This window comes from Panthera onca, chromosome D1 (assembly GCF_046562875.1).
Source record: "Panthera onca isolate mPanOnc1 chromosome D1, mPanOnc1 haplotype 2, whole genome shotgun sequence".
Lineage (NCBI taxonomy): Eukaryota > Metazoa > Chordata > Mammalia > Carnivora > Felidae > Panthera > Panthera onca.
The window spans coordinates 49744483-49760137 of record NC_138348.1 but is presented as its reverse complement, the minus strand read 5'-3'; the positions used below and the strand labels follow the sequence as shown (position 1 = coordinate 49760137).

Sequence of the window (15655 nt, the reverse complement as noted above, 5' to 3'; positions counted from 1 at the left end):
CTCGCCAAGTCAACTAAACAGAGAAAACGATTCAAACATTGAAAGGAAAGTGGCCAGAGCCTAAGCCAGAGAGTCATGTGAGCCCCAAAGAACAGAGGGCTAGGTCTAAAGATTGCCTGGCTAGTGAAGCACGAAAGACTTAGTTACCCCAAACTGGGAAACGGGATTATGGAAGCCTGTCTGCGCAGGAGAGCCTGGCAGGTGCTGGTGAAAGAATGGCCGGCGGAGGATGGCCTCTCAGCCTGGGTGGTGAAGGAAATGAGCAGCACCACCAACTGACAAGGAAAGCAGAGCTTCCTCTAAGCAGAATGTTCCCCTTAACAAAGGCCCTACAAACAACAGCTTCCTTAAATTTCATCTTTTAGCAAAAATAAAGCCAAGCCACGACAAAGTGATGTCTCTGAGCCAGCCCACTGAAGCGCCAGGTCTGCAGCTCCCCCAACACCATCAGCAATAGGGTCCTTCTCAACCAAGTCCTGGCTGAGGAAGTAGCTTGACCCCCAGCATCTGCCTATGCAGCCTTCCCCAAACACCCCACACGGACCGTGAAGATCCATCTCCATCTGAGATAGAATCTGGAATTCCTGTTCCCATGGCTTCCAGAACATTTCCTTCTGCATTCTTGGAGAAGTGATGTCCTGAAGTTGCTTCAAAGTCACTGAAGGACACTGGCTTCTCACCTGTCAGTTTCCTCTTCTCTACCCTAGACAGAACTTCCCCCATGAATGATTACACCACGCTCCTGGCAGTCCCTTTGGCCTTCTCCAACCTCCAACAGAAAAGGGCTGCCAGTAGAGTCCTGACTTTTTTGGGGGCTGCAGACAGCCTGGGGGTGAGCGAGTCAGAGAACTCACTTCTGATCTTTGGCTCTGCGAACGTGGAAAGGCTGAGAACTAGGATCTCTACGACAGAGGAGAAGCCTAGCACAGCAAGCCAGTTCTGGGTCACTCCCCTTGCCCAACCCAACTCTCAGGTTTACCCAAGCAGAACTCGGGCTCCAGATCTCTGAGTGGAGACAATGAAGGGATGGCCACTGACAATCACTTCTAGGAAGGTAGGTTCTGACACTAAAGAAGAGTTATTAACCCAAAGTAAGTGGCACAGAGGACAGGCTCTGAAGTTGACATCTCCTTAAGCCTGCACGTCTGAGCCTGAAGCTGTCGGTGGTCCCTGCACAGCCACCTGGCCCCGTCAAGAATGCCATACATACCACCTAGAGCACTTTCATAGCGGCCACCTAAGTCAACATCGGGACAGGGAGCATGAGAAACAATACCCTGAAAACCGTTAGAACCCGAATAGGCACCAATTGAGACCTATGGCCTCTGGAAGCCTCCATCACCCTGCCCAGGGCAGCTTCCTGTCCTGGCAGGCCAAGCAAAGGCAAACAGTGACAGTCTTTGGCTGTGCTGGGCCAGGGATCACAGGCCTGCCATATGTCAGAACCTCTCTCCCTTCTTTTACCCTCTTCTGGACCCAGGAGGACTTCAGATAGATACATTGCTCCTGAGCCCTGCACACTGAAAGGTGAGAAAAGTCTGCTCTCCTTAGCAGAGAGCAGTCACCAAGGAAGTTAAGTCCTCCCAAGCCTGACCAGACTTGGTCTTGTCAAGTGGACCCCACACATCTGATTTTTCTGGTAATAGGGAACACCTCCCTCTTTGCTGTTTATTACTGAAATCTTCTCTGTAGTGGATGCACTATGGCTCCCAAATGAATGTTGTAAGATGCAAACGGCAAAGAGCACTACACAGCTCGACAAGACTTGTCTCACATCCACGATCTGAAGAGAATGAGCTGAAAGGTGGGGAGGAGTGGTCAACAGGATGGGGCGCCAGCTGCCAGAGTGCTTGCTGTACCACCAGCTCTCACACCTGGGAGATGCTGCTGGCCAGGCGGAACGACATTCTTTTTGCTCTTTCATTCTCCTGAAAGAAAAAAAAATATGTGTGTGTGGAATCAAAATAACCAAAGGTAGTGCTTATTAACGTGCAAAGGCAAAGTGTCCAGACTGGGACTCCCCAGAGCCAAAGTGTTTTCCTCTGCCCCAGGAATGCAACAGCAAAACTCACTGCAGCCACTAAACATGGTGGGCCAAGTGATGTAAACAACTGGGGATGGCTGCACACAGCAGGCAGGCAGGCAAGACATTTTAGCGGAATGAAACAGCACTGAACTGTGTCCCATGTCTGCATATGTGGGACCAGACACAGATCAGAAGCGGTCTCTCTACTGTAAGCAACACCTCTCCCTCCTTCTCTACACCAAGGGGCTGAAAATATCCCTTCCTTTCTCCCAAACGGAATTTGAGACCAGGCCCTGAGACCAGGTGTTTCTCTTCTTCCGGGGACCACAGTGGAGAAGAATCAGCATTGAGCTGTGAATCGGGAGACCTGGCTTCCCACCCTGATTCTGCTGTTAATTTGCTGGGTGACCCTGGGCAGATGCATCCACCTCTCTGAGTTTCAAGCCTCAGTGGTAATGAGACTTGATGAGCCCTGCACTGCCCTGAGTTCCTGTTAGACTACAGGCTTGGGAGCAAGGGTTCCTTCTGAGCACTCTTTGTGCCTCCAGCAGCTTTGCTTTAGGCTGCTCTGTACACGCTGCTTGGGTGCCCCCTGACTGCCCACCCACCGGCCCCACAACCTGCCTGCCAGCTGGCAGCAACTCTTTACCATATGTCGCCGCCGCCTCTTGGGTTGGATGCCCTCCTGCACGTAGGGGGGCCATGGGAAACCCTGCGGAGTGGAATACCCACTCTCGCTTGACACCTCCTCGGAGTCTGAGTCCTCCTGCCTTGGCTGGGCAAACCGTTTCTCCGGGTAGATCTCCTTCAACCAGCCCTCAAAGAACACTTCCAGGCAGCGGCCGGCCTCTGCAACCTCTGAGTCGGGCTGAAGGGGAAGGAGAGCAGTGATGGTCTGGCCCGTATCCACCACCCCATCTCTTCCAGGTCTCTCAAGAGCTATACAAAGAGCACAAAGCCTGGCTAGGTTTCCTGGAGGTCTAGAATGTGACATTTTCTCCTGAAGACTCAAGACCAAACCAGTTTAGTACCATCTCTTGAAGCAGAAGTGACCCTGACAGTTACCCACAGAGGGCCAACCACCAGCATTCCCCCCTTCTTCCTTCTGAGTCCACACTGAGGCCCAAGTGTGGGAGAGAGCTTTTAAACACTCACTACAGGAGACCCTAAAAGTTTCCCATGTCCTTATGGCAGCTCAGGACCAAACCTGATATCCCCCATCCAGGCATGAGTCTTGGGGTCACTGGGAAATAGAGGAGGGGGAAAACAGGCAAGACATACATAATTGAACTTCGCACAGTTCCAGAACATGAGGCGGACGTCTGACACCACCTCCTCTGGGGTGGTGTAGTGAGCTGGGTCCTTCTTTTGCAGCTTCCTCCGAATGATTGACAGGTCCATGGGCCTCTTGATAATCTGGTAGTAATGCCGAGCCTTGGGGGAGCAAAGAAGGGGAAGCAAAGCAGGAAGAGAGAAGTAGAGGTACAGAGAAGAAAGAGGGAGAGATGGAGAATGAGTTGAAACAGATGTGAAAGAGAACAAGAGAACAAGAGAACAGCAGCAAGAAGAAAAGAGAAGAAAGGAGACAAAAAGGGAGAAGGAGGAATGTTTCACTGTCAAGTCAGGTGTGGTGTAGCAGCAGCTGGGCTGGGGGGCTGCGGTGGCCACACTGAGTCCGCTAGCCCATGCACGGATTAATCAGACTTCCAGAGGCCATGCTCTGAGCCCGCCCCAGGGTAGCACTTGGACTCACACCCAGGCCCAGGGCCCTCGGAGCCGGCAGAAACAGGAAGCCTTCCTTACCAGCGGGCTGACAGGTTCATGGAAGGGCAGGCTGAGGCTATGGCAGCACAAGGACAGTACCAGCTTTTCACACTTCTGCAGAAACCAGAATGGCAGCACGTTACTTCGGCCTGGCCCCATCTCAAGAACTGAAGACAGTGACCCTGATAACTCCAGCGGGGTCAGCTCTGTCCCACAGGGCGTGGGCCAACACGTTAAGGCACAGCACAGCCTGCCAGACTAGAGGAAGACAGCTGGCAGAAGGGAATCCATAGCAAAAACCCCCATGGGCCAAGCTGTCAGGCATAGCCCAACAGTGAGATACCTGGAGAGACTTCCCATCCCCCTCAGAAAGGCCTCAGCCCCTGGCACAGGGAGGCTGCCCCAGGCAGGGAACCTTGTTTTCAGAAACCCCTCCCTACCTTCTGGTCATAGATGCTCAGGCCAGGAGTGGCCCGCATTCCAGGCTGATTATAGCGAGCATTCTCACAGTCGTACTCCATCTCGGGCTGGGTCAGGCTGCGGCACAAGGTACATACCCAGTCTCCCCTGAAGAGGCAGATGAGGCCAAATTAGGCATCAGCAGGTGGCCCAGAGCCACCTCCCCTCTCCCTCTGCTCCAAGATGGGGGCAGAGAGAGAGAATGGTATGGGAGACTCAGTCCCTAGGCCTGCCCTGTAGGGAATGGCTTCCTAACCACAAGCTTTAAAGAAATTCACTAACTTGGGATGGAGTGAATCCAGAAAAAAATTGGACTTAGCAAGGGGCTGAGAGGGCAGTATGGGGACAAACCTGTGTGTGTAGGAAGAAACTGGGAACAGAGGAAGAAAAACAGCCACTCAAATTTCAAACACCTTCCTATCTATGCATAGAAGGCACAAGGCAGTAGGGCCACTGACTCACATACCTGCAATTCATGTAGGCCCAGAGAGGGGAGGAAGCCCATTTGAGGGAGCTCTGTGGGCCTGGCCTGGAATAGTCATCCCTGGAAGATCACCCTGCTAGGCAGCCAATGGCCCTAGATTGGCACAACTCACCCGGGGAAGCTGAGCAGGGCCGGCAAGTGGCAGGAAAGGTGGAACACTTTGGGGCAGCGATCGCAGCACAGCAACTCTCCCCCATTGAGGCACACAGCGCAGAAGTCCTCATTCTCTATTGGTACCGGGGGCCCCTTCTTGGCTCCAGGGGTCCGAGGAATGAGTCTTTGTTCTTCAGGAGATGCACCCTCCCCCTCCGGTGGCTGCTGCCCCGCCAGAGAAGTGACAGTGACCTTTCTTCCCCCCAGACTTGGGGCCTGGATGGCATCAGGCATGTTGTTCTGGCTGACCTTGGAGAAGAAGTGAGTCTGAGCAGTCAGCACAGCACCAACAAGTTGTGGAGGGAGGGAGAGGAGGGACTGACAAGCCCTGGGCACCAATTTATTCCAGGCCCCCAGGCCAGCTGAGCCCCAAGAATGCTGAGCCTCCTGATATGCATCTCACAAGCCCCTGGCTGCCGAGGACAAGTCTGGTCAGGCTGCAGCCCCACTCAGACTCTGGACAAGGCCAGAGCCAGAATTCTGAATGAAGTGGAGAAAGAAGAGAGGCTCCTAAGGTGGGCCAAGCTCAAGGACAAGACAGAGCAGAGTGGTACCTTAATAGACATGCTGGAGGACTCAGTGCCACACTCGATGATCAGCAGGAAGCTCCCATCCTGCTCATTCTTCTGGGGCTTCAACTTGAACACAGGCATCTCTCCCGAGGAGGCAGCACAGATCTTGAGCCGCTCCAGTCGCACATAGGGAATCTTAGGCTCGCTGTTGAAGGGCCTGTGGCAAGAGGGACACCCCTGGGTCTTAGTGGGAGCCTCCTCTGACCCCAGCCTCTAAGTCAGCTCAACCATGATCCGACAACTGAACTGCTGCTCAAGATCTCCTCAGTACCACCCCATGCAGGCCCATGTTTCTCCCTCCCACCCCCGGCGAGCTGTTTGCTCAAAGAAGAGGGGATTCCTAAAGAGGGAGGACTTCACACAGAGCACATGCCGTCTGGTGCAGGAGCCAGGATAGCTTCCCACAGGCATCCCAGACTCCCACAGGCATTCCAGACTCCCAACCACACAGATCCTACTCAAGGGTCTAGGAGTTGAAGAAGACAGTTGCGGCAAACTTTTGCTTCTAGTGAAGTCATCAAGTGTGCTTTCTGTGCCAACCTCCCAGGACATGAAGTTGAGGGGTGGGAGAGGGAGGTTGGGCCAAGAGCCTGTTACCTGATACTCTGGTTCCCTTTTGTATCCAATTCCAGGGCTCCTTGTTTAAAATTCTCATACTCTAATGCAAAAGACAAATACCTGTGACATACATTTATAACAACATGCCCAATACCCATACCTTCCATTCATGTGCTATTCATACCTTTGGCCACACACCTATCATACAACTGTTACCCACAGTGTAATCATTCATAATGGTGGCAATCCTACCACGGCTCTCCTTCCTGAGAGAAGAAGGCCACCTTCTTTTAAAAAGAGAAACAACACTCAGAGGCTGTCTATGGGTGAGTGTTGGGTCGGGTGAGGGGCCAGCTTCTCACCTTCCAAATGAGCTCAGAAATCTCTTGTTTCCCATATACTGGGGTTACGTGCTCTCAGGGGTCATTCTGTCCAGCCTCTGCATTTTCAGCCAAATTCTGATATTCTAGTACTGCCTAAGAATCTAGCTCATACCACATAGGCAAGAGGCTCCCGTAGCCCTACCCTGGGTAGAGCAGTAGAGCCTGTGTAGCTGGGCAGGGGGCAGTGCGGGGAGAGAGGAGGAAACTAGCATTTAGTGAGCACCCACTCAGCACCAGGCACTATCCTAGGCACTTTCCTTGGGCAAGCACAGTCCAAAAATTTGATTGTTTAAAATTCAGGTTTCCATTATTACACAGTTAATAAGAACCAATCAGTGTTCAGTTAGTCTTTCAGTCAGTGAAAAGAAACAAGGGGAAAATTATTTCATTTTCATTTATTAGATATATGGGAAATAGACGGTTCATTACAGACTAAACACACATCATACACTAAACAGAAAAAGTCCCAAATTCTCACTTGGCAGTTGCTTACAAATTTTCCAGCTAGCCCTTGCCTACCACAGAAGAAGGCAAGTCCCATTTGAGAAGGGGTGTAGGTAGCTGAGAAGAGAATCAGAGCCAATCTCTACCAGTCCAAATTCTCTTTACTATGAGGCACACCATATATCCAGATGACTGCTGGGTGCAAGGCAAGTTCTTGTTACTACAGAGAAAGTCATCAAATGATCTCACTGTAGTTATTTGGCCCAGTAGTCTACAAAGTAGTTACACTAGCCCCATTTACAGAGAAAGAAATCACCTCAGAAAGGTTAGGGGTCTCACACAGGATCAAACATAAAAAGACAGAGCTGGTTTTCTATGATAGATCTACCTGACTCCAAAGTCACACATGCTCTGTTCCCTAAAATATTTTGTCAAGGCTAGCCCTTCTGGGATGAGTTTTGGGATGAGTTCTTCCCGGGAAGAGTTCTTCCTTCTGGGATGAGTTCTTCCTGCTTCCCCCACCTCTAACCCAGACCTCCATGGGAATGTTACATGGAGCTAAGTCTTGGCCATGCCTGGATCAGCCCCGGCCACAGTGAGGAAAACAGAACAGGTACCAATAAGTCAGTTCTAGAGGGAAGAAGTGAACTGAGCAGAGAGAGAGAGAGAAACACTGCTCCCTCACACCTAGAGCCTGTCTCCTGACCTCTCTGTCACCTGGGAGTGCTGAGCTCATGTTTGTGGCCAGCACAAATAACAGGCTACTGACTTGAGCCTCACCTTTTGGGTTCCGGTACTGTTGCAGAGCCATGGATGTGTTGATCACTGGGACCAGTGGGGGTTTCTTCACAGAAAGGTTAATTGGCTCCTCTAGTTCTGAAGGGATAGCCAAATCCTTGGAAGCATCCAGACCAGGGGTTGTGGAGTCTTGTCTCAGAGAGTCAGTGAAGCGGGTAGAATCCTCACTTTCCATCTTTCAAAAGCGAAAGGCCAACAAGAATCAAAGAAATGAGACATTTTTATTGTTACTGGTCATAAAGCTATTAAGCTAAGGCCAGGATAAGCTCTTATCTGCAGCGGCCACCCTTTTGCCCAGTGATGAATAGAGGGTGTGGAATGGTATTTACCCAGGACTTACCTTACACAGGGCATTCCCGAGAGAGGGGTCAGCCCCATCTCCAGGGCACAGGCTCCCTACAGCTCGCCCAGAGCCAGGACTGCAGCTGGATCCAGTTTCTGGTTGCGCGTCAGAAGCTGGAGGCATGCTCTGCAGAGGACAAGTCGCCAGACTTGGCATAGCCTGGGTGGGACCAGACATCAGGTTGGGCCTGGCCTGTGACTGATCACTTGCTAGGCTTGTGATGGCCTGGGAGGAATCACTCATCAGGCTGGGCACGGACTGGGGTGTGCCACGCACAAGGCTGGGTATGGTCGGCAGATGACCCACTGTCAGGCTGGGCATAGCCTGGTTTTGACTGCTCATCAGGCTGGACACAGTTGTGGGGGTGCTGCTCAGCAGGCTTGGTACCATGTGGGAAGGGGCGGCAGGCAGGCTGCTCACGCTCTGGATCTGTGGCTCTAGGGTCCTTGCCAGCCTGGTAGATGACAGCTCCATCTCCAGTGTGTTGGAAAAGCCCATGATGCTCACCGAAGTGGAGTGCTGCAGGAGCAAAGACAAGGCAGAGTCAGGCTCTTAGCAGGGAATGGGGGGGAAGGAGGAGAGAGGTGCAGCCCTCAAGAGCTCCCATGCTCAGATTTCACCCTGGCCTCAGAGACTAGTAGTAGCAGGGAACTCACACAGCACATGAAGTCCCCATTCCCATTCCCCTGCACCAAGGAGGCTGGTAGAGAGGCAGGCACAGGCTGAGGACACTGGCGTGCATGTGTGTGTGAATGTGTGTGTGTGAGAGAGAGAGAGGGAGGGAGAGAGAAAGAGACAAGACAGTGTGGAAGAGTGAGAGATAGCCTACCACCTGACCTGAGGGTGGTATGCGCATGTGTGCATGTGCACGTGCGTGCACACACACACACACACACACACACACACACACACACACAGCCACCATTAGCCCACGCCCCTCAACCCCTATCCAGTACCTAGTCAAAGGGTCAGACTGTAGGACTGCCCTCCAGCTTCACATTCCCTTCTGACTAAATCTCTAGTGCCTTCTTGTCCCTTCTGGGGGTCCCATAGACTAGTTTCTGTCACATAAAAGTGGAAGGAAGTTCAGAAGGCTCAAACTCTGATCTGCCTCAGGCCTTCTCTGAGATAATGCCAAGGCTCAGGGAGCCCCAGTTAGTGCTGGGGAACTAATTCCTTTGCATAAAGCCATTCTTTTCCTTTGCATAAAGCCCTACAGTGCATTCCACCACTCAGGACAACTGTGAAATCAATGGCTTATCCCCTGTCCTGCTCTGCAGCCACAGTTCATCCCTGAACCCTCCCATTCTCTGAGCTCCAGCCACTCACACATTTTTCAGTTCCTGAAACAAGCCAAGCCTTCCCTCCACCTAGAATCTTCATCCCTTTCAAAGAGACTGCTTCTGCTCCAGGGAACATTGTCCTATCCCTGCCCCTGTCCCACTTACCCTTCTGAACTCAGCTCACCTGTGATTTTTTTTAGAGCAAAGCCTCTTTTCATTCTGTGGCCCAGGCCTGGTTCCCTCTTTTGTGTTCTCATAACTCCTTTTTATACTGTATTCTCGTAGCTGTAAGACCATTTGATTAATCTCCGTTTCCTCCATGAATTGTAAACTCTATTAGGGCACGGATTTTACTTATTTTGCTTACCCAGTGTATTTCTAGACTCAGGAGCAGTCCCTGGCTGAATAAATGAATTAATGAGCTATTTACAATTTTAAAAAACAACATAATGTGTGATTTTTTATTCTACAAATCTTAAACCAAACAAATAGCAGCTTAGTTCTATTAAAAACTGTGTCTATGCATCTCTCTAAAATAATGGTTGTCTTCATATAGCTAAAATTTATTGAGCATTTATTATATGTAAGGAAATTTGCTAAGTGTCTTACATACATTTCCTCGCTTAATCCTCATAACAAACATTAAAGGGTTGTTGTGAAGGTTAAAAGAAAGAATCCATGTAAAGATTTAGAACATCTGCCATATTGTAGGTACTCAACAAACCCCAGCTACGGCTAATGCTGCTGCAATTATTGTTATTGTTATTCTTCTTCTTATGGCCTTAATTTTACACTTGAGAAAAATGAGTTTCAGAAAGGGATCTGAAGTTTTTAATGCTACTGAACACATAATTTTGTATATTTCTATTTCTCTTTACTTGTGCTCACACGCAGAAACACGATTTTTGCATATTGACCTGGTACCAGAGACCTTGCTGAAGTCACTTGGGGAATTTCTGTGAACACAAATCATGTCATCTGTGAAGAGTTAAGTTTTATTTCTTCCTTCTCCTGTGTTTTCCGGCCTTACTCCACCAGCTAAGACCTCCCGTACCAGGTCAAATAGAAGCAGCGATAGTAGCTGAATTGTCTTGTTCCTAATCTCGGGGGATCCTTTCTATATTCCACCAACTAAGAATGATACTTGATGTGGGATTTTCACAGATTTAGAATCCAGATCTCTGGCCCCGAAGCCACACTCTTGACTGTGGCCCATCTAGCTCTGTCCTTCCCTGTGCTTCCTCCCCTCCCCTTCCCACACTCTACACTTCAGCCTCTGTCCTTCCCTCGCCTGCTCCCTCTTCCTCTCCTGTTTTCCTTTCTTCTTATCATCTCTTCCTCTTCTCTCCCAACACCTTTCCCTTATTATTTAACTGCTTTAGTAAAGCTTACATTTTCTATTCTTAATTCCCAATTCGAAAAGCAGATAAGCTAAATACCTTTGTTTCTCCAAAGAAAAGTTTTTATTTTTAGATGTTCCTTGGTAGTGCAATAGTGTTAAATAAAAAGGCTTCCATTTGCTCTATAGTCTAAGTCCCAAGATAAGGAATATTGAGGAGAACAAAGTATGGGGAGAATACTCAGAGCAAATTGGGTAGATTAAGCATGGAAGAGCCGCCTCAAACATGCCCTGGCCTGCATCCCTTGGCATTCCCTGCTGTCCTGCTTATATACTACCACAGCTTTCTAAGATTCGATCTTTCCTTATCTACCTACAAGAATACCCAAAGATTGTTGGAATCTCTTTTGTAACATAGGACAGTCTAACCCTTTGAGCTGGTTTCTTTCACCTTTTCCCCATTTGACATGTATATTTAGTGCAACTCTGGTTGTCATCTCATCTGCCAATGACATAGATGGCTCTGTGTGAGATCCTTGGTGCCAAGCATTAAGGGCATCAAAATCTACCTGGGACAATCCCAAGTAATAATGGTCATGTGCTGTAGGTCACAAGATATGCACAACATTAAATCCCCAAAGACAACGCTCCCCAGATTAGAGGCAGGATATCTCTACATCTCCAGATTAATGGTAGGATATCTTTGTAGGATATCTACTCCCCTGTCCTGATTATTTATTGTGCATCATGAAGTATGACTTAATGATAGAGGACAGGAGGGCATGAGTACTGAGCCCTAGAAGAACTGTGGAAATTCTATCACAGTTTATTTTGAGCTGGGCCTGCTGAACCTGCTCCTATAAACACCGAGCACACAGCACAAGGTCAATAACATGTCCTAAGAGACTGCAGACTAGACTAGTCTTTTTCAAGTCCACATTCACATTCAATCTCAAGGAGACCACAGCTATCAGGAAGTAGGGGAAAGCCTTAGTAGTGGTAAAAAGAACCTGAGAAATTTCCAGGATCTCAGAGAAAGTGTTATAAGGAAGCCAGCACCACCCCATTTCTATAGGCTATACAAATACAGCTGCATTTCTGGAACATATGTATGCTGTGTGTTAGTTATTTTTGATACTTCATTTGGCTCTCTGGAGTGAAGAGATGCAAAATATTAAAATGGAAGGAACTATTTCATGTGTAGGAAGAAACACAGGATTGAGAACCTCCTTTCTACCCTGCTGCCAGTGCTGCAAAGTGAGTAGAGGCAAGGGGAGAATCAAATTTCCGGGCCAGGAAAGCAGGCTGAGGAACCAGGGCCTGGGAGGAAGGACAGGGCTTCTTGAGAGCACACTAGGCTTGAGAATATGGCCATTCCTGACATTTGGTGCCTCACACACAGAAGGTGCTCATCTCTCAGTGGAGATGACATTGCCTGCCCTCTCTAGCAACCAGGATTGTTCAGAGATCAAAGGAGAGAAGGCAAAATTATATGGCCAACTGTAAGGTCTATAAATGGCAACTACTGACCCTTCCAAGTTGTCAGCTACATGACACCTTTCCTTCTTCTTCACATGTAAAACCTTCAGATTTCATGAGGCAAAATATGTACTTTGAAGTCTGCAAGTGAAAAACTATTTTCTAGATCAGGGAGGAAGAGAAGTCAAAAATGCCAAAAACATTCACTCTGAAATCAGCTCAGGTCATCTCTGTGGTACAAGGGGAGACTGCTCCAAGCCTCTTACCTCTCTTACATAGTGTCTCCTCACTTGCTCCTAATTTTCTTTCCTTCCCCCATGCTGTATGTTCCTATATGTGTCCCTTTCCTCTTCTTTTCTCTCTTTATCTCTGTTTGCCACCTGCCTGACCTGTGACCTGTCTAAATCACCTCACCTGGAACCTATAGAATCTGTCTGAACCACCAGCATCCACAACCTGCCTGACCTACGACTTCCCTGAACTGTCTGTCAGCCTCTTCTACTAGTCACCTGTGCAATCCTTCGTCCACCTGCCGCCTCCATCCCCATCCTCACCACTTGGGTCTTTTTCTGGAGTTCAATGTGCTTATTTATATCATTACAATGATTGTCACATGATGTTATCAAAATTTGGAGAAGGCACTGTTCTTTCATTCAACAGAAAAGGAAACTGAGACACAGAGCAATTACACAGATTTCCCAAGCTTCTATAGGCCTAAGACTAGGAGTCTGGGCCCAGCCTTAAAAGCCTGCTGGGTGGTCTTGCTTTTGTGCCATTAGCTAGAAAGCTAGTGCTCTAGTAAAACATGATAGAGAAGTCAATAAACAGACACTTAATGCACATGCCCTGAGTTTAATATAAATTTCAGGTTCTTACAGCAAGATAATATTGCTGGGGATAAAGCAGCACAAATAGGGTGGTGTTCCACAGATATTAATTTTCCATATATCTGAACCATACCTCTTTCAATAACAAAATGAAGTTGGCTTTAAAAAATTATTTTGAATGGGACTACTTCTAAAACACTTTACACACCACCCTGTCATATTAAATAGAGTTCATGAAGCCTAATGAGACCACTCCTTAAGGACAGAAACAAGCTTGGATGGACTTCTGTTGCTGGAGTAGGCTGTAGTTCAGTGATGCTATAAGGCAATGCAGGGCTTAGCTTGTCCTTTCACCAAATGACCTCAAACTGTGGCACTTTTCCAGGTGATGGTTCTTGTCTTCTCCTTTGTCGTTAGCTGACATTACAGAAGTCCTGACTCCTTGCTTCACTCTGCTAACTGCTACCATGTAGGAAAACTAAAATTTCCAAAGGAAACCATGTAACTAAGTTTACTGTCAAGACCTCTATACTAGACACCTGAGTGTGGCCTTATGATCTCATGCAGAAATAATGTGTGGGCTTTGTGACATCTGTTCTTGTTGCTGCTCCAAAGCTTTGCCTGCTCACTTCTGGGTTTTTGCCCCAGTAGTTAGGATTGTCAAAGACTGATTGCCCTGTAAATGTACATAGGAAAGGGGAGCAATGACTTGGAAGTTAAGTCTTGGAAATACACTAAAGGCCTTCACTCTGGTTGAAAGAAACAGATGAGGACATAAGGATTGAGGTATACAGATTTGTATTAAATCATGGAATATCTGAGTGCTTCAAAGCTTCAGATTGGGTAGACTGGTTTAACATTAGTAGATCATCAAACAACAGATACCTGAGGAAGGAACTCATTTCCCCAGAAACTTGTTTCACAAGTTGATTTTTAATAGCAAAGTTGTAGCTTTTATGGACAGTGAGTGGTCCCCCAGCTGAATGAAAAGCTCTTATACAAATTAAGACTATTCCTTTGGATGGGAATGCAAGCTGGTGCAGCCACTCTGGAAAACAGTATGGAAGTTCCTCAAAAAACTAAAAATAGAACTACCCTACGACCCAGCAATTGCACCTCTAGGTATTTATCCAAGGGACACAGGTGTGCTGTTTCAAAGGGACACATGCACTCCCATGTTTATAGCAGCACTATCAACAGTAGCCAAAGTATAGAAAGAGCCCAAATGCCCATCGATGGATGCATGGATAAAGAAGATGTGGTATATATATATACAATGAAGTATTACTCAGCAATCAAAAAGAATGAAATCTTGCCACTTGCAACTATGTGGATGGAACTGGAGGGTATCATGCTAAGTGAAATTAGTCAGTCAGAGAAAGACAAATATCATATGACTTCATTCATATGAGGACTTTAAGAGACAAAACAGATGAACATAAGGGAAGGGAAACAAAAATAATATAAAAACAAGGAGGGGGACAAAGTGTAAGAGACTAATAAACATGGAGAACAAACAGAGTGTTGCTGGAGGGGGTTTGGGAGGGGGGATGGGCTAAAAGGGTAAGGGGAATTAAGGAATCTACTCCTTAAATCATTGTTGCACTATATGCTAACTAACTTGGATGTAAATTTTAAAAAATTAAATTAAATTAAATCATAAATCTAAAAAAAAAAAAAAAAAAAGACTATTCCTTTGGATATAACTATGGTAATACATGCTAACTGACCAGAATCAAATGGGAAAACATTCATGGGTGATGAAGAGATAAGAACTGAAGAATGTCCAGTGTCCTGATGATTCAGGAAAAACAGAAATGGCAAAGAGGATCTTAGAGTCAGAGGTGGAAGGAAGAGGAAAGGAATAGGCTGATTCCTATAAATCTGAAGTAAAAGCCAGAATGAATGAAACACTCAAACCCTAGCCTTGGAGACTCTGAAGAATTAGGCCAGAGATATTTTGGCCAGTCCATTGTAAGGAAATTTAGGGCCCAGGAGCAAGGACCTGTTTTCTCATGGACCAGGAAACCTAGACAAAGATCTTAGATTTGATCTGTAAGTGAAATCAGGCTAGAACAGAGGAAAGAGCCTTCCTAGAAGTTGCAGAATTCAGGGAGCCAGACCTGGGGAATACTTGGCTTGGTTTCTGAGCAGGACAGAGCAGAACTCTGTATAGTTCTGCAATTGCTGACCAGAACTCAGGCTGTGCCCTAAGAAAGCTTCACGAGGCCCTGGGAAGATTGTGAGCAAATTCTGCTGTTGAGACCAGGCTATGAGGCAATGATCATTGCTGGAGTTGAGAAGCCATGACCTGGCCCATGGCCATGGATCTGGAGACTATGAAGGCAGGACACCCAGTACTTCCTTTACGTAAGCCAAGATTTAGAGTATGAGTTAAAGCAAGACACTTCCCATCTCTGGACTTTAATTTCCTCCTCCACAGGTTAATGTACATTTGAGTTATAAGAATCAAATTAAAAACTCAGGCATCAAAGTGCTTTGATAATGATATAAATGCTCTTCATGTGAGTCATTATCCCTTCCTCTTCTGCGTCACTCTTACTAATGTAGACCACAGGAATGCCTACTGCTTGGGCATCATTTACTAAAAATACATCTCAGACTCCTCTAAAGCCATAAGCAGCATCCTGGTGGTCTTGCTCAGCCTTCCGTGAAGGATGTGGACCACATGTGAGTGGAAGAGAGGTCCCCCTTGCAGCTGAATTACGGCTCAGACAGGCTC

General features: G+C 47.7%; 1 protein-coding gene across 3 annotated transcripts in view; it reads right to left on the bottom strand.

Moving 5' to 3' along the window:
- Nucleotides 1–1631: 1631 nt before the first annotated feature.
- The window catches only part of TRIM66 (tripartite motif containing 66), a 54942-nt gene continuing 40918 nt past the window's right edge, over nucleotides 1632–15655 (bottom strand). For all 3 annotated transcript variants that reach the window (XM_060605938.3, XM_078433188.2, XM_060605939.3), the window contains exons 11-20: nucleotides 7982–8503; nucleotides 7624–7816; nucleotides 6056–6116; nucleotides 5441–5615; nucleotides 4846–5135; nucleotides 4231–4357; nucleotides 3830–3904; nucleotides 3308–3460; nucleotides 2676–2894; nucleotides 1632–1928 (exon numbers count right to left, since the gene is read on the bottom strand). In XM_060605938.3, coding sequence (XP_060461921.3) covers nucleotides 1869–1928; nucleotides 2676–2894; nucleotides 3308–3460; nucleotides 3830–3904; nucleotides 4231–4357; nucleotides 4846–5135; nucleotides 5441–5615; nucleotides 6056–6116; nucleotides 7624–7816; nucleotides 7982–8503 — 1875 coding nt within the window. In that variant the 3' untranslated portion in view covers nucleotides 1632–1868. The remainder of the gene's footprint in view (nucleotides 1929–2675; nucleotides 2895–3307; nucleotides 3461–3829; nucleotides 3905–4230; nucleotides 4358–4845; nucleotides 5136–5440; nucleotides 5616–6055; nucleotides 6117–7623; nucleotides 7817–7981; nucleotides 8504–15655) is intronic.